The following is a 19,426-nucleotide window of genomic DNA, read 5'->3' on the forward strand; positions in this document are numbered from 1 at the left end:
TAAACCCAGAAATGAAGGTTGAAGTAAATTGAGAGAACCTTTAAATACATGTAAATCTTATCCTAGAGGCAACAGGGATCTTCTTGAACAAGGGTGTGATACGGTCAGATCTATGCTTGAACAATATTAATTTGGCAGCTGTGAGGAACATAGATCAGAGTGGGAAGAGGCCGGAGACAGGGAGACCAATTAGGAGACTACTTTACTAGTCCAGGCGAGATGTTGTAAAAGGCTAACCAAGGGTGGTGGCCATGTGAACAAAGAGAAAGATTAGAGAGTTATTGTACGGGCGGAGCCCTGTTTTGGACATGTGGAGACATAGGCTACTGGCCATGAGGGGTTGGAGCTCAGGAGACAGACGGACTGAAGGCATAGTGCTGAGAGACAGGATAACGGAACTCAAGGGAGCTGATGAGATTACCAAGAGTTTATTGAAAGAAGAGAGAAGGGCCCAAGGCAGAGCCAAGAGGACCTCCAAAATTAGGGGGTAGAACGTGAAGGATGATCCAATTAAGAAGATTGACAAGTAGTGGCTGGAGAGGTGGGAGGATAAGCAAAAGAAAGTAATATGAAAACCCAGGGAGGAAAGAGTATCTAGAAGGGGGTCAGCAGTGTCAATTGCTGTAGAGAGGTCAAGAACTAGAGATTTAAGTAACCACATTCATCAGTTTCATAAGTATTTGTTGGTCACTACATGTCCCAGGTGTTGGAGTAGATACCAGGTTTAGAGAATACACAATCCCTGCCCTCCTGAAGCTTGTAGTCAAAAGGGAGAACAGATGCAAATATATGTGGGTGTCAGGAAAGTTGGAAAATAAAGCGTTGTGTCAGATTCTGGGGGAGAGAATAATTGGGCTCCAGGGAAGCAAGTGGCACTTGAAGAGTGGATAGGAATTCCCTAAGGGAAGAAGAAGACCATTCCTGATATAACCTTTTGTGCTTTGGCTTGTTTTTCTCTCCTTATGGGGCTTACTCATCTCTACTTTCACCTTTCCTCAACCTACTAAAATCCTCCAAGGTCCAAACTGCTTAGGTCCTACCTCCTCCCTAGTACCTGTTCAAACTCCTCCAGCTCTTGGTAATTTTTGCCTTCTCCAAACTCCTACAATATTTGGCATCTATATTTCAGGGCTTCTAGGAGCTATTGCTTTGCCAGTGTGGATATTCTCTGTGTATCACATTCACTCTGTATCTTACCAGATTGCTTTTGAGTAGCCTTGGTTGAAAAATGCAGTCTCCTGGAATTAATTTGGTAATTGAACTTGACTAGGTTAGGCCCCAGACAACAGACATAGTGTTGATTAGTTTCTACTCATTAGTAGGTATTAACTACCAAGTATTAATTGTTCTTCTGTCACTTCAAGCTTGTCTGGCTCTTTGTGACCCCACTTGGAGTTTTCTTGGCAAAGATATTGGAGTGGTCTGTCATTTTCTTCTCTATCTCATTTTATAGATGAGGAAACTGAGGCAAACAGAGATAAGTGACTTGTCCAGGGCCACATAGCTAGTGTCTGAAGTTTTGTTTTTGAACTTAGGTCTTCCTAACTTCCTACCTCCAGACCTTTAGCTCTATCCACTGTATCACCTGGCTGCTGAATTATTAAGGATCCGTTATGTGCCAGGAGCCCTACTAGGTGCTGGGAAAACAAATGCAAAGGAAAAAACCCAATCCCCACTTGCAAGGAATTTACATTCTAATGCAATAGACAAAAAATATAAATATATACACACATATACACATGTATACATACAGAATAAATATAAAGAACAAATTCAAATAAATACAAATTAAATGCAAGGTAGTTTGGGAGAGAGGATGATAGCAGTTGGGGGAAGGAATCACCTTCTGCACAAAGGTGGTGCTTTGAAGCTGGAAGAGAGGGATTCTATGAGATGGAAATGAAGAGGGAGGGCATTCTGGCCATGAGGATGTTCAGTGCAAAGGCAGAGATAGAGATTGGAGATGGAGTGTCATGTAAGAGGAATAGAGATTGTGACAGGGGAAATAATATACAATAAAGCTGTAATGAATAGTTGGGGTCATGTATTGTGAGAGGATTTAAAAGCTAAACAAAGTTATAGATCCCAGAGGCAATCGGAAGCTAATGGAGTAGATTGGCCAAGGGAGTAACAAGGTCAGGTCTTCACCTAAGGAAAATGATGTTGGCAGCAGTATGGAAGAACTGGAGTGGGAGAGAGACAAGATAGGAAGACCAGTCAGGAGGCTGCTGCAACATCTAGCTAAGAGGTGAGGAGGGCCCCGACCAAGATGGAAGTTGTGTGAGTAGAGAGAGGGTCAGATGTAAGAGAGTGGAGATAGAATGGCAACTCAGTGCATATATGAGCTGAGGGTGATGTGACTTTGACAGGCAAAGAGACACTTGTAAGAGTTGCTTTTGGACGTGTTGAATTTGAGATGTCTCTGGTGCATCCAGTTTGAAATGTTCTAGAAGACACTGATAATGTGAAAGTGAAGCTCATGGGAAAGGCAGGGGCCAAATATATAGATCTGTGAGTCTCATGTCTAGAGAGAATAAACTCCCTGGAGCTCACTGAGACAGCAGAAAGGGAGAAAGCAGAATGGCCCCAGTTTGAGAGCATGCTAGGGATGATGAGCCAGCAGAGGAGTTGGAGTAGGAATGGCTAGAAAGGTAAGAGAAGAGGCTCAGGAGAGGGAAATACCAGGGAAATTTAGAGATCAGGCAGTACCCAGGAAGAAAGGGTGACCAGCAGAGGCGCATGTAGCAGATAAGGCGAGAAGGATGAGGTCTGAGAAAAGAATGTCAGATTTGGACATTAAGAAACATTTTGAGAGATCATCCTGAGTTGAGTGATGAGGATGAAAGTTAGATTATACCAAGGGAATATGCAAGACAAGAAGTAGGGGTTGGGGTTGTAGATTGCTTTTTTTGGTAAGCCAGAAGATAAGATCTAGATTTTAGCTAAGGGTTTTTAAGGACAGGAGAGACTTGGAGGGCATGTTTGAAGGCAGTAAGGAAGGAATCAGTAGTACACACTTAAAGGTTTGCAAAACACTTTTATAAATATTAACTCATTTGATACTCACAATCACTTGGAGGAACGTACAATCATCTCCACTTTACATATTAGGAAACTGAGGCAGAGGTTAAATGGTTTTCTTAGAGCCATGTTGGGGAACCTATGGCATGTGTGCTGCAGGGGGCTGCTCCTCTCTCCTTCTCCAAGCATACCTGAGGACATTTCATCACCCACCCCTCTTCCCAGCAGTCCAATGGGAACACTAATTCCCTCCCCTGCCTGGGGTAAGGCAGGGGCTCACACGCAGCATGAGGGTTGCAACTTGGGCACTCAGTCCCTAAAAGGTTCACCATCACTGGCCTAGGGTCACACAGTAAGTATCTGAATTTGGGATTGAACTCAGGTCTTCCTGAGTGCAGTGCTCTTTCCATTGTGCCACCTATGTCTTTAACAGAGAGAGAGGTTGAAGATTAGAAGATAATTAAGGTTTAAATCTGTTGGAGAAGGCAGGAGGGAATGGAATACAGTATGCACCTGGAGTGTTTGGCATTAGAAGAGACAAGGTTCATATCATCAGAAACTGAAGGGAAAGAGAGGAAAGTAGAGACTCTCAAGGGGTGAGGTTGTTGAATGGCCTCAATTTTCTCAGTTTCCTGAGAGAAGAGATCCTCATCTGAGACAACAGAGAGGGGGAAATGTAGGAGTTTTGAGGAAAGGAAAAAGGTTTGGAATAGCTATTGTGGAGAGTGAGGCAAGGAGTAAGTTAGGGAAGAATAAAAGAACTTTGATGTATTGAGGTTCCAATGAAAGTGTCTTGTTGGCATTTTGGGTGACTTTCTTTTGCTCTCTTCATCAACCAATAGGAGTTGAGAAAGTAGTTGAAAGGAGTAACGTGGGATCAAGATTATTTAAGCAATGAGCAGTGACAGGAAAATTGTGTGAGTGACTGAAGAGCGGAGGAAACTGTTGATATGAGAATCAGCCTGGTATAGTAGATGGGCTACAGGACTCTGAATTGGGAAGACCTGGGTTCAAATCTCATCTCAAACACTCATTAGCTATGTCATCCTAGGCAAGTTGTTTGATCCCTTCATGCCTTAGTTTACTCATGTGTAGAATTAGGCGGTTGGACCTGCTGGTCTCTACTATCCCTTATAGCTCTCAATCTATGATACCATGATTGTTAGGAACGTGAAGTTAGGGCAAGGTTAATGGTCTGAGAAAATGCTGAGGGGTGCAGGGAATGGAAGTCTTGATAAGGGTTTAGGAGGGGGGGTATATAAGAGCTAGATGAAATAATGGAAGGTCACAGTGGAAGGATGTCAGATTTTTTAATTAGAGAAGTAGAACCCTAGTGGGCATTAATAAGATCCAAGGTGAGATGGATGAGGTGTGGAAAGAGGAGGTCATAGAGCTGGAGGAGGCTGAGGTAGGGATACTTTAAGGAAACATCAAGATAAGAGGCCTTATAGAAGGACAGGAAGGAGAAAGAGAGTGATGTACTTGTGCTAGGTGTCCAATCTGCCTGCCCTTAAAGAGTTTACATGATATCAGGGGAGACGACATGTACCTATGCAAGCATGTCAGGATTAATACAAAATAATGCAAAGTGGTTGGGGAAGAGGACACTAGCCATTGTGGAAACTGAGGAAGAAGTCCTGAAGGACGTAAAGGAAATGAAGAGGCTAAGGAGAGGAGTAAGTGCATTCCAGGCATGGGGTTCGTCCAGGTCAATGGCAGGGAGCCAGGAAATGCAATGACAAGCTGAAGGACAGTAATCAGGACAGCTTGGCTGGATCACAGAGTTCAAGAGGGGGAATAATATGTGACAAGACCGGAAAAACAGCTTAATTTGGACTCTATGTTGCACAATTTAGCAGTTTCTTAAATATTGCACGGTAGTATTTATTACTGGCTATTTTGTGTGTGTTAAACTATTCTATGTCAATCTTTTTTCTCCAACAGGCCTACAAGACTTTGAAAGGCAAGGCTGGTGTCTTATTCTTTTCTTGAATTTTGCTCTAGCACTAAGCACTCAGCCACTCAGTAAATGATTGATGATGGATTTCTCAGAGAAGCTGGGACATCTCCCTTTAGCTAGTTGATGCTCAGGGCAAGGAACAACTCATTTTACTGCATGCATTGGAGTAGAAACCCTGCCTTATTGGGGGAAAGCAAAGATGTCGCCACTGCTGCTCTTCTCATGCCCTCCCCCAGCCACCTGATCCTATGGATTATTTCAGCAGAGAGCGGGCTCTTGGCACAGAGGCTGTTCGGGATCCGGGCAGATGGGGCCACCTGAAGGCTACATCATGGTCTGTCTCTTGGGACTATTCCTGAGAAATGGTGGAGGAAGAAGCCTAACACCTAGCCTTAGGAACCCTTATAGCAAAAGCATTCTGCTGATGACAAAACCATTTCCTTCAGGCCATGCCTTCCCTGGCACTATTAGCCTCAGGCTCTTTTACAAGTCACTGTGTGCATACATAGCTCCCAACGGATGTCTCAGTTACATTGTACATTCCCAGGGGGCAGGCCACTTGTCTTGATTTCTCAGTGTCCTCTGTGGGTCTCCCAGACATAGTGATGGCCAGGCGGTATTCCTGTCCTCCATTAGAGGGCTCGTGCTCCCTAGGAAAGAGGACAGGGACATTCTCCAAACTATAGACATTGGTGTTTTTGATGGCCTGTGGAGAGAGAGAGGGAGGGAAGAAGGGAAAAAAAGGAGAGACAGACAGACAGCTAGACACAGTGTACTAGAAAAACAAGGTGTGTATGTGTGTGTGAGTGCGAGCATTTCTGCTGTGTAGAGGTTTATAACTTGCCCATAAAAATGTGCTCCGGGATGAAACTTGGCACCCTTGTACTTGGTCAAAGCCTCATCTCTGCTTCTTCCTACTGAGAAGTGGGAGTTACAGCCTTCGGAACATATAGAGGTTGTTGTAGACAAATACACACACGCACAAATACAAATATACATGCACATCCCAGAATGAATGAATGAATGCAGACGCATGCACGAGCACAAACACTCCCCGTGGCGGATCTGGCTGGAGTGGGTCCCAAATCTGTAAACCACGCTCTCTTCTCACCAGCTGCATTCTATTTTAAAGTCTAAGAATAATAAGCCAGTCCATGTACACCAGGGAGGAGGAGACGGGGTCAGGGAGGCCTCCCAGGGACACGGGGCTAGTGGTTCCAGCAGTTGGCTCTCTTTTCATTTCTACATCTTCATGGGTTTTTTTTAGAAGGAGGAGGAAAGAGAATGATTGGAAAGGAAAAAGCCCACATGGTGGCGATTCTAGAGGGCTCTGGCACTTCAGGGAACACCAGAAGCCAAGTTAGGTGGCAGGCAGATCAGAAGAAGATCCCTTTGGGGAGGACTGCATCCCTAGAGAGTGGCAGGGCTCCGGATCAATGTCCTCACTTGCAAAGTTCACATCAAGAAAAAGTTTACGTTAATTCTCCCTTTCGAGGGAGTGGTATCGTGTGAAAACACAAGCTCAGGCTGTGGAGAGGGAGTTTTCACTCATTCATTCTCTTGCTCGACGTGTAGGACGTGCCTAGTAGGTGCAAGGTCTAGTGCTAAGTGTTATGGAGGAGCCCTCAACCTCAAGGCAGTTATCAACATGGCCCATGCCGTTCTCCTAAGGTACACTGGGTTGGGTAGAAGAGCTGGGATAGAAACCATTCCCCAGCATTCCAGAAGTAAGAGGAGAGATGACAGCCAAACCTTTCCTGAAAACTGGGCCAAACAGACATCCCTGCTGCTCTGAGCCCGTGTTGGGGGCTGGAGAGAGGGTGGAAGAGTTAGGTCTGGAAAGGAAGGGAGGTGGTTTTGCCAGATCCTGCATTTCTGTGGGCCTCGTTAATGCCAATGTCCCAACCTGCCACCCACTCTGCCCAGCTGGGGCACAGGACTCCCTCCTGATCAAACTCCAAGGCTCAGCTGGAGTCCCACCTCAGCCTCAAAGCTATCCCTAAAAATCATGCGGAACCTGCCCTTTTCTGAACTCCTTCTGCAGGGGTCCCCAAGCTTTTTACACAGGGGCCAGTTCACTGTCCCTCAGACCGTTGGAGGGCCAGATTATACAAAAAACTATGAACCAATCTGTATATGCTGTCTGGGATAGCGGAGGCTGCAGCGCTGGCTGGGATGGGCCTGCCACACCTTGCACAGGCCCAGCACTGCCACCACTATACCGGGCAGCAGTATACACAGTGTGGAATCCCCTCCCCCAGATCACTGCTCACCATGCTGACGTCTTCCATTGTGCAGCCACATAATCCTTTCTGTGGCGCCTCATTCTAAGGTGCCATGCAAAGGATTGTCACTGGAAGTAGTACTGTACATGAGCGATGCTGCTCTTTGCAGCACCACCACACACAGTGCTCCTCTCACTGACCACCAATGAAAGAGGTGCCCCTTCCGGAAGTGTGGTGGGGGCTGGATAAATGGCCGGGGGGCCGCATGTGGCCTGTGGGCCGTGGTTTGGGGACCCCTGTCCTACTGTATTTGGGGACTTGTCCAGCTAGGTGGTGCAGTGGATAGAATGCAGAGTCTGGAACCAGGAAGACCTGAATGCAAATATGGATTCAGACACTAGCTATGTGTGACTGGCCAAGTCATTTAATCTCTGTCTCAGTTTCTCATCTGTAAAGTGGGGATAAGAAAGGCACCTATTTCATAGAGTCGTTGTGAGGGTCAAATAAGATATTTGCAAAGCACTTAGCATAGTGCTCGGTACACAGGAGATGCTATATTAATGCTATTTCCTTCCTTTCCTCCCTCTCAGCATGGTAGGATGAAGAGTCTTGTACTTGGGATCAACGGAGATCTGAATTTGAATCTTGCTTTTTATTTGATTAGCTATGTAGCTATGGGAAAGTCGATTAACTTACTGTTAATTGACTGTTACTGTTAAATTAACTTACAATTAACTTACTGCTAATTGACTGTTGCTATTAAATTACTGTGTGACTGGTCAAGTCATTTAATCTCTGTCTCAGTTTCTTCATCTGTAAAATGACAAAAATAATCTAGTACATCTTTCACAAGGTTGTTGTGGGGCTGAAATGAGGTTTTGTATAAAAATGCTATTAAATGTCAGTTATTACTATGCTGGCTCAGTTGCTTCAACTGTAAAATGGAAATTTTAGTTACTACAGATTTTTTTTTCTAGAATTGCTTTATGTGGGGTTAATCCTATTTCCTTAATTAGACTAGAACTTCTTTTAGGGCAGCAACTGAGTTTTATACATTTTTATTTCTCCCATAGCAGCCAACTCAGTGAATTATGTGTTGATGCACTGACTAAATGATACTGTATTGGCTAGGGCATCACATGCTCATTCTTTGGACAAGTAGATGGATACTCTCTTTCCAGAGTCTGTCTGTGACAAAGGACAAATTTAATGAAGCTACACAAACTCAGGGTCCATTGAATCCAATGTCTAGTGCTCATCACAACTGATGGTCCCAGATGCTTGGCCATGGGCCCATCCCAAGGAGGGGCTCTCCCAGACTGCCTCTAGGGCTCCTCAGCTCCACTTAAACACTGACTCTCCAAAGCTGGCCTTTTGCTTCTCTTTGCTATGTAAGAGAAGAGAAAAACTATGCCTTTGCTGACCCTATTTGCTGAATGAAAAAGCGAACTCTTGGCCAAGAGGCTCTGGGAGGTCCTCTCCCACCCCACACACTAGTAAGCCCTGAGTCTCAGAGTTACCTTAGGGTTTTAAGAGGTGCCCAGAAAAAAAGCTCTATCCCAGGAAAAAACTCTAGTGATGAGTGCTAGAAGGAGAGCCTGGGACCTTGGGAACAGCCTCTGAGTGATGACAGCCATTTCATGGAGCCTTCTTCCACCTGGCTTCGCCCTTGTGCTCTTGGTGTTGGCACAAAATATCTCTCTGGTTTCTCTTGGGGCAGGTCCACCAATAGGAGTGGGTTAGGGAACTAAGCCAGAGAACCTCTCCCCACCCTTCCCCAGCATACACATGCACACTCACACTGGCACACTTGTGACAGGAGCAGCAGGAAAAGTAGAACAATTATAGCACAAAGGAACCAAAATATTCTTTGGCTCTTATTAGGTCTTTCTGTCTCTCTCCCTTCCCACGCCAAGCCCTTACTTATTTCCATAAAATAAAACCAGCCCAGGAAGAGAGAAAGAAAGTCAATGAATATGCATGGGCCTCTATGCCCACATGCATCAATCTTAATGGAATCATGCATTTTTCTACACATCGGTCCATCGGTCACCCCTCTCGTGGGCTTTCTCTCCAGGGAAGGAAAAACTGTGGCATTTGCCCACGGGAATCATGGATTCTTTGTGTGGTTCTGAACAGACAAGCACACAGGCATGGCACATATATACACATAAACAACCACATAGACATACATATAAGCAACATCATATAGACACATTTGTGTGTATATATACATATATATATATATACACACACATTCATATACACACACTGCATAAAGACACATATTTGAAGAGTCAACAGCAACACATATATACACCTAAAATATCTCAAGCATCTGCAAGTACACATAGTTTCACATAAGCAAAAACCCACTCTAGCAATCATTGGTTTTGTTCTCTTTTCCTTTTATCCCCAAATTATTGTAATTTAAAAGTTGGGGGGGCAGCTGGGTAGCTCAGTGGATTGAGAGCCAGGCCTAGAGACGGGAGGTCCTGGGTTCAAATCTGGCCTCAGACACTTCCCAGCTGTGTGACCCTGGGCAAGTCACTTGACCCCCATTGCCTAGCCCTTACCACTCTTCTGCCTTGGAGCCAATACACAGTATTGACTCCAAGACAGAAGGTAAGGGTTATTTAAAAAAACAAAAGTTGGTTATGTTTACAAGATCCATTGGAGAGACTAGTCTTCCAAGGGATCTCCGGTGGGGGGGGGTTTGGGGGGGCAGGAGAATGTGTAATTGGGAAATCTTATGCCTTTGAACTACATTTCCCAGGAGCCCACTGACTTCCTGTCATTACATGCTGACATAGACAGAAGATAAATTGGGGAGAGTTCCATGTCTAGGCCTCTTTCCTTCCTGGGTTGGGACATGGTAGAGTGGGCTGTTTGAACAGGCAGATTAGCCATGGACATGTGGCTTTATTTTGGTACTTCTAGTGATTATTAATAACTCTTATAAAATATAATATTTGAAATTATTGTATATTAATTTCCATTTTACAATACATACATGCACTCATACACATAACCACACTTGAACAGATACGTACATGGATATACAAAACCATAAGCCAATGTTACTGTAGGAAGCATACACATCATAGGGATACACTCACACTCCCCGACTCCAGTGGACCCAGTTGCACTGAGCTCCAGTCTGCAGAGCCCTAGATTTCAGGGCACATGTGTTGGGAGCCTGGGTGTTACCTGAATCCTTTGTCCAGGGAAATACACTTGGCCTCGTGCTGGCACAGGTTTATCTCAGGGACGCAGTGGTCAATCACTTCATCACATAACTCTCCTGGAAGATGGATACAGAATGGAGATGTCAGGATGCCTTGGGGGAATGTGGATCAAGAAGAGATGAGCTGTCCTGAGCTTTGGGACTTTAAGCAGAGACACTGACTCACCAGGCTTCAAAATAGGATAATGACATTCTCTAAACCAGTTTTCTCTCTCTTGGGCCCATTCTGCTCTCAGCCCTCAGTTTTCTCATATTTCCCTTGGAAGAAAGATACCCATGTTCTCCATGTAAGTCTCATTTAGTCAAATCCTAACATTTGTTCATTTTAAAAAATCTTTATATTTTCTTGTTCTGAGATTTAATTGGTTTAGGGGAAATCTTTTTACCATTGTAGATTAGCAACTGTTCTGAAACTCATAGTCTTAGGGGGCTGTTCAGCTCACTGAGAGGTGAAATGATTTGCCCAAACAGCCACGTTATGCCAGAAGCTGGACATAACCTCAGTCTAGCAGCCCATCAGTGTTTAGCTTCTTTGCTCCTCTATGGGCTACTAGACTTCTATAGTCTTAGAATTTACTACTCTTTCTTTGACCTGTGCTTTGTCCTGTACATCTTAGTAGCAAAGGACACACACAGTAGCCCATAAACCAATTTTGGGGAATTTTCTTTCAAAGTATAATCAGTCAATCACTATGCACTAGGGACTGAGGATACAAATCCAAAAATGAGGCAAACCTGCCCTCAGGTACCTTACATTCAGTGAGGTGGAGGATATAACACATTGGAAAGTGGGAAGTGGGAAGGGAGCTTTAGCTTAGGGGTTCTTAACCTAGAGTGTGTAAATTTTTAAAAATGCACATGTATATATTTCTTTATGTGTATATGTATACACATACAGGCATCTCTTCCACATTACAGGGGTTAGGTGTGCAGCACCCCCACAATCTGGAAAATTTGAATAAAAAATTTTAGCCCTTCCTTCATATCAGAGAAGTCTGCATTTTTTCTTGTTCTTTTAAGGGGTCTGTCTTTACAGTACCTTATTTTAAAATCTGGTCAAATATTTGGTCATAGGTTATACATAGGCCAATGTTAAGTGAGAATATTGTATAAAATTTTTTAAATGAAATGAATGCTCTCTCTCTATATGTATTGTATGCCTTTCTGAATTTCTAAACCTTTTCTGTGTCATCTGCTGGCCTTTGCACATAGTCTACAGCATCTGCAAAACTCCCCTGAAATTTCTTATGCTGTCCCATGATATGTTGAAACTGCAATGGGGAAAGTTGTGATGTGGAAGGGATACCTATCTGTGTGTGTATATCTACCTAACTACCTACCTACCTACCTACCTATCTATCTATCTATCTATCTATCTATCTATCTATCTATCTATCTATCTAATCTATTTTGTCTGTCTATATTTATATATTTATCATCTATCTATCTAATCCATCTAATCCATCTTATCTATCTATCTATCTATCTATCTATCTATCTATCTATCTATCTATCTATCCATCCATCTATGTATCTATGTATGTATGCATGTATGTATGTATCTATCTGTCCGTCCATCTGTCTGTCTGTCTGTGTGTGTGTGTGTCTGTCTTTCTATCTATCTATCTATCTATCTATCTATCTATCTATCTATCTATCTATCCATCCATCTATGTATCTATGTATGTATGCATGTATGTATGTATCTATCTGTCCGTCCATCTGTCTGTCTGTCTGTGTGTGTGTGTGTCTGTCTTTCTATCTATCTATCTATCTATCTATCTATCTATCTATCTATCTATCTATCTATCTACCTATCTATCTAATTATCTCCCTCTGTGTCTGTTACCTATCTATCTGTGTATGTACGTATGTATGTATGTATCTATCAATCATTGTCCAACTCTTTGTGACCCCATTTGGGGTTTTCTTGGTAAGAAACTGGAGTAGTTTTCCATTTCTTTTGCCAGGTCATTTTATAGGTGAGGAAATGAGGCAAGTGCAGTTAAGGGACTTGTCCAGGGTCACAAGGAATTAGTAAGTGTCTGAAGCTGGATTTGAACTCATGAAGATGAGCCTTCCTAATTCCAAATGCAGTGCTCTATCCATTGTGCCATGTAGCTGTCCCATATGATATGATATATATGTATAATCATATCTCAATATAATTGGTTTCCTTTGCAATTACATATATTTTGTTTTATTCATTTAAAAACATAATTCTAAGAAAGGCTTCATAGGCTCCAGCAGAGTACCAACGGGGTCGGTATCACACACAACAAGGCAAAGAACCTTTGGCCTAGGCAGTCGTAGGGATTGTGAGTGGGGCCACAGGCTAGTAACTGCTGGGGCTTTTCCAGTGGCTACTGAAGTCTTAGTTCCATGAGAGAGTGAAAAAGGAAGGGGTGGTGGTTGGAGGGGGAGCTGCTAGTTTCTACAATGATGCCTCCAAACTGTGTCATGCGATGGTATTTCTATGTACGTATGATATTCTGTTTTGTGTTACGGATATTGGTGTACCCATCTTCTCTCCCCATGTAAGTGGATTGCGAGCACCTTCAGGTCAGAGACCAGACCGCATTCATCTTTGCCTTTCCCCGGTGCCTAGCACATGGGCTTGCACTTAATAAATGTTTGTTGACTTGAACTGAACTGGCAGAGGTCCACTGATGAGCTGTAAACTCCCAGGTTATACCTGTGGTGACTGGTGACACTTCATTTCTCAACCTAATGGCTTATTTAACTGTCCTCATTAGAAGCTGTTAATATATCAAATAGGTGTATTTGGAGGAGAAAAAAAAGTAATTAGCTTTGGGAACAGAAGGCAAACACAGCATAAGTGATCACTTTGCCAGGCGCGAGCACCATTGGGAAGGGCAACAGCCCACAGTGAACAGAGCAGTCATCAGTTAAATAAACAACCCACTGGTTGGTCAAAAACCCGCTCCAAGGCAGCGAAGGGTCTGTGATGCTGCGGCTGGGGACAGACAGGAAGAGAAGGACAAGCAGGCACCCTCCTCACTGGACTCCTGCCTTTTCTGGCGATCTGAGCGGGAGCCCATCCCACTGAACTCCCCTTACCTGTAAAGTTGGGCGGGCACACGCACACATAATTGTTGATTCCATCTACACAGGTGGAGTTATTCTCGCAGTCGTTATCCTCACAGTCATCTGGGTTGATCTCACATCGTTCCCCCTCAAAACCCAGAGGGCAGGAACAGCTTTGGTGGGGAGAGAAAAGGAGAGGAAGTCAGTGTGGGGGGAGTCACAAGAGGAAGAGACCCCGGAGAGAAGAGATCATTAGAAGGGTTTCTCACCATGCCCTTGAAGGTTTCCAGAGGGAATTTTATGGTCTAGCTAGGCAAGGAGACAAAGCAAGTCATCTTCTTGGGGTAAGGGTGGGGGGGACACAATTCCCCTAAGAGGCTGGAAAAATCCTTAATTTAAGACCATTTTGGGTTGAGAGGGACTTGGAGACATTATCGAGGTCAGCTTCTTGATGAAAGGGCAATGTGGTTCAGTGGAAAGTGTACTCAAGCAAGTCAATTCCATATTTCTAGATCTTAGTTACCTAATCTATTAAACAAGGGAATGAACTGGATGACCTCTAAATTCCCTTCTAGCTCTACCTAGAAGATCCTATGGGCACAACTTAATCTATCTCACTTCCCCAGATGTATAGGTGCTTTTTTTTTTTTTTTAATTCTCAGAGATATCCAGGGGAAAACTTTCTAGGATTGTCCTTGGAAACCTTTTTGAGTTCTTCACTTAGCAGCAAGTTCTTTCTTAGGAGGTCTAACTTAGACAACCCCAGCTGCATTTTAAATCACTTCCCCCTTTCCTTGAGTTCTGTCCTTTGCAGTGTTAGGAGAGAAAAGCCAATCCCTAGCCTCTTTAGAATGGCTTTGATGATTGACAACAATTTTTTGTTGCCTTTCTAGACCCAACTTCTCTAATATCGCCTTTAACCATACTTCAGACATGCCATGTTCACACTTCATAATTTATTGTTCTTGCTTATTTTTGAGCTCTCTGCAGAGCCTGTAATGTCAAGGAGATGAGGGAGGATAGCTATGGAGGCAGGAACCAAGAACTCACTCAGCTTAAAGCACCATCAATCAGAGAAAACTATTTTCTTTACTTGTCTCTATCTTAGTAATAATCTTAAAATGAAAAAAAAAATCCTTAACAACCTGTCCTTTGCCTAACCTTGCTCTCATCCCTGGAATCATAGGAGTGAGATAAGACAGAGTAGTTTGCTCTAGCAGCCCTGTGGACAAGGGGAGCTGAGGTTCAAGGGAATGGGGAGGAGGCCTTCCTCATTTATAAATAAGCAGTAGAGTCAGCTTGTCACCATTGCCATGACCAGACTCTTTACATTTAAGATTTATACCTTATCCATAAAAATGGTTTCCAAGACGAAATGTGGTACCCTGGCTCTCACTTTTCAGGAGTGCTGAGGTGACTTGGGAGTTAGTTTACAGAAATGGAAGAAATGAAAACTAGGCAACTTAGGCTGACTCCTGAAATTCATAGGGCCATAAATTTTGGGTTGAAAGGGACCTTAGAGGTCATTTGGTTCAACGTCCTCATCTTCTAGATGTGAATTAGGCTATGAGAAATGAAATGAGAGGAAAAGCCCATGTAGTACAGTGGGAAAGATCTTTAGAGACACAAGAGGACCTTAATTTAGAGCCACTGTGCAACCATGGGGAAGTCACTAGAACTCTGTTCCTCACTTGGACTCAATTTCCTTATCTATAAAACGAAGAAGTTGAGCCTAATGACCCCTGTAGGTACTTCCTGACTCTAGATCTACAGTCCTAAGTGATTTGTCCAAGGTTAAAAGGAACCAAAATTCGAACCAAAGTTTCCTTAGTGTTCTTATCATTATACCATATTGCTATTCATTCATCTTTGTCTAGTTGCAGACCTTCTCCTGTCCCTGGATATACTATATCCTCATACTGGGGGATGTTTGGCCCGAGCACATGTGAAAGTACTCTTGCTTTTTCCCTCTTTACATTCCCTTTCCCCAGAAATTCCTTGCTTGGTCATAGGCCATACAGTTGACAGGAAGCTTTAGGAAAAAACCAAGAGTCTTACAGCTGAGATAGGCAGAATGTCTTGGCTTTCAAGAGGCCATAGTCAAAGTTATTAATTTATTTTTATTTATTGTTCATCTAAATTCTTATGGAGCTTCTTGGTGGTGAAGTGGATAGAGTACCAGTCTTGGAGTCAGGAAGACTCATCTTTATGAGTTTCAATCTGGCCTCAGACACTAGCTATGTAACCCTGGGAAAGTCACCTAACCCTGTTTGCCTCAGTTTCCTCATCTGTAAAATGAGCTGGAGAAGGAAATGGCAAACCACGCCAGTATCTTTGTCAAGAAAACCCCAAACGGGGTCATGAACAGTCAGACATGACTGAAATAACTAAACAATAGCAAGTTCTTAGGATTGCTTGGAAGGTGAGGTTGGGGTGTGTGAAGATGGAATTAACTCTCCCCTGCCCATTTTTAGATTTAATCACCAGAAGCATATACACCCCATTTATTCTTAAGTGGGGGAGGACTATGACCCACATGTGTGACAGTGGGTGATGAATCAAAACCCACTGACTGCCCCCTAGAGGCAGTGCTAAACAAAGCTTTAGCTGTCATCGGTCCATGTGAAATGGAAGGAAGTCACAGAAAGTGAGTGGGCTCACGGTAATGTAGTTCAAAGGTACAAGATTTCTAATTACACAGGTGGGAGATGGGTAGTACAGAGAGCTGTAAAGTAGCAAGTGGGAGCAAACTGCTGATGGGGCTGTGTGTATGTATGTACATGTGGGCAGCAAAGTGTGAGTGTGTGTATGTGTGTGGGTATTCCTAGGAAAGCTTCCCTCCCTGATGGGAATCCCAGTGAGCCCTAGAGAGGGGAGACATAATGATGGCAGCAGGTTTTGAGATTGATCTGTTGAGAGCTGACTTATATATTGGGAATTGGAAAGAAGTCCAAACATGCTGTCTGCAGGCTCAGATTAAAAGTAGTAGGAAATATTTAACAAAATAAGTAAAAATACAAAAGAACAAGGATAATTTAAAAAACTCTTACTTTCTTCAATCAATACTGTATATTGGTTTTAAGGCAGAAAAGCAGAAAGGGCTAGTCAATGGGGGTTAAGTGACTTGCCTATGGTCACACAGCTAGGAAGTGTCTGAGGCCAAATTTGAACCCAGGACCAACTGTCTCTGGGGTTGGGGCTCTATCCACTGAGCCACCTCATTGTACCCTCAAAGATAATGACAATTAGTCAATAGCTTTCTAAGTCAGTATGTAGACCTCAGGGATTCTTACAGTTTATTGGCCTCAATTTCTATTTGAATTTGAAACTATTGACCTAGTTCGACTCCCTCATTTTATAGATGAGAAAAACTGAGGCTTATATAAGTAAAATGACTGTACCCAAGGCCACACAGGTAGTGAGCAGCAGGGCTGGGATTCAAAGTCAGCTCTCTTGACTCCAAATCCAGTGCTTTATGAATTGTTTGGTTGAATGAGCTCATTAGGGGATCTTTTATTCAGAATCTCTAGATATTTCTAGGAAAGAACAGGGAGCCCCCAGCCCCTTGATGAGTACCCTTCTGTTTTCCCCTCTCCCTATATGTTTCTGACCTAAAGAAAGAGATTTCTTTGCTACCTGGGGCCAGGCTGTGAGATCTTCCCCAAAGCTGAGCAGTTATGTCACATGCGTAGGGCCATTGGGCACAGCATGCCCAGAGGCTCAGGACTTTGTTGCTCATTGTCACTTTACTCCCCACCTCTGTTCCCCCACCTTGAAAAGTATAAGCATTGTTGATCTTCCTACTCCAAGGTCCTCCCTGAATGACTTGTTGCCCCATGGGGGAGATATGCTCTGACTCTGGCCAACAAAAAGAAATGGATGATCCTCGGTGGGAACCTGGGTCTTCCCAGAAACAAGGAATAAGAGCCCAGCTACCTAATTCTAGCCTGCTATATCTGAGACTTTCCCTTAAGAAAAACCAAGCATATGTATACCCACAAAACAGCTCTAGGAGCTGTTTCTAAGTCAGAAAAATGAACTGAAAGACATTTGGGGATGGGACCAAGATCCCCTCTACCCTCCCACCAGCTAAGTTTTTGCCTTAGTGGCTAGGTATGAGAGGCCAACATGAGGCACGGAGTCCCTCACGCTGGGAAGCGATCTTGTACTCAGCCACGGATCCCCTGGGTAGGTACGGGGCCCAAGGATGAAGTTTCAGTCCCTGAGGTGCACTTCCTGCCACTGGTCTGTCCATGTCACCACCTCCCTATGATTTCCATGTGGTTTCCTTTCGCCCCCATTCCCTCCCTATCTGTGAGCCCCAGCACCAGGGAGTGGGTGGCTTGGCATTTCTCAGGCAGGGAAACTAGCCTCAGATTAAGTTTCAGTTTACAAGAATCAGGATTTGACAGGCTTGGCAGGCAACTATATGTACAGTCTAGGCCCTCCAGGGAGAGGAACAGAGAGAAAAAAAGATAATTTCTTTCACAGACCACACAGTAGACAGGCTAAGGGGGGCCTCTTCCCATAATGCCTCTGATAGTCACTTTTTTTCTCCTTTTGGCTGTGATGGTTTCAGAGAATTTGACATCAAATTGTCTCGACACTCCCTCCTCTGCCTGTTGGCAAACTAGTCTGAAGACTTCTGGGGGCAGTTCGGGGCTAAGATTCCACTCTCTCAATAGGTTCAAATTTCAGGCTTCCAAGTCTGTGCCCCTCACTTGAGGCTTCTGCCTCCCGAGTCCTTAGCTTCATAAAACAGAACCCCTGAAATGCTCTCCTTGGCTGAAGCTGAGCCTGCTGGAGAGGGGAGCCCAAGGGTCTGGGAGAGGTAGGACCTGAGTCCCTTAGTAGGGCCAAAAAACTCCTCAGGTTCAAATGGTCTCATCCTCCTAAATCCTGAGGTCTTAATGCTTCAGGATACTGAGTCAGAGTGAGGATTCCAAGCACTTAGCCAGGATAAAACACACAGTAGGTGCTTAATGAATATTTCCTGATCGGCTGATTGATTAGAGGTTAAAGAGAAGAGAAGGGAGGGTGCTCATGGAAACTCAGGAATGCTTTTATTCATTTTTAAATTTTTTTAAAAAAACCCTTACCTTCCATCTAAGAATCAATACTGTTTATTGGTTCTAAGGCAGAAGAGTGGTAAGGGCTAGACAAGAGGGTCAAATGACTTGCCCACGATCCCACAGCTGGGAAGTGTCTGAGGCCACATTTGAACCCAGGACCTCCCGTCTCTAGGCCTGGCTTTCAATCCATTGAGCTGCTCAGCTGCTCCTAGAATTCTTTTATTTTTAAGCCCTCACCTTCTGTCTTAGAATCAATACTGTGTATTGGTTCCAAGGCAGAAAAGTGGTAAGGGCGAGGCAACTGGGCATAAGTGAATTGCCCAGAGTCATATAACTCGGAAGTATCTAAGGCCACATTTGAACCCAGGACATTCTGTCTTCAGGGCTAGTTCTCTATCCACAGAGATACCTGGATGCTGCTCAGGCATTCTTTATGGGAAGAAAAGCTGAGGTGGGTCTGGGTGAAGACTAGAGGGTCTCTGGAACAGGGCCAGGATAGGTGTGACTTTGATCATGCTCTGTCACCCATACTCTGACTACAGAATACAGGAATTATCATGAGCCAAGATGGGAAGGACCTTGGGAGGTCATCCTGGTGTCTGTAGGTGAGCATGATCACCGACTTTGGATCCTACGGGATGCTAACGTAAAGCTTTCCTGCTGCAGTCTGAGCCCCTTTGGTGGGTGAGGTACCTGAATCCATTCCTATTGGTTTCGCTGAGGTGGCAAGTCCCTCCGTGCTGACAGGGGTTCTGGATGCAGGTGTTGATGGGCATGTTGCAATCTCGGCCCTGAAGAAAAGAAGGGGAGATATATGAAGTTATTGATGCCTTTAGTGGGCGAGCTAGACTTA

At 44.0% G+C, this 19,426-nt stretch overlaps 1 protein-coding gene across 3 annotated transcripts in view; it reads right to left on the reverse strand.

Moving 5' to 3' along the window:
- Window positions 1-19,426, reverse strand: part of SLIT3 (slit guidance ligand 3) — an 821,799-nt gene that overhangs the window by 30,196 nt on the left and 772,177 nt on the right. For all 3 annotated transcript variants that reach the window (XM_001380272.4, XM_056811560.1, XM_007473987.3), the window contains 3 exons: window positions 19,267-19,364; window positions 13,535-13,674; window positions 10,417-10,510 (listed from right to left, as the gene is read on the reverse strand). In XM_001380272.4, the coding sequence (XP_001380309.1) occupies window positions 10,417-10,510; window positions 13,535-13,674; window positions 19,267-19,364 (332 nt within the window). The remainder of the gene's footprint in view (window positions 1-10,416; window positions 10,511-13,534; window positions 13,675-19,266; window positions 19,365-19,426) is intronic.

This window comes from Monodelphis domestica, chromosome 1 (assembly GCF_027887165.1).
Source record: "Monodelphis domestica isolate mMonDom1 chromosome 1, mMonDom1.pri, whole genome shotgun sequence".
Lineage (NCBI taxonomy): Eukaryota > Metazoa > Chordata > Mammalia > Didelphimorphia > Didelphidae > Monodelphis > Monodelphis domestica.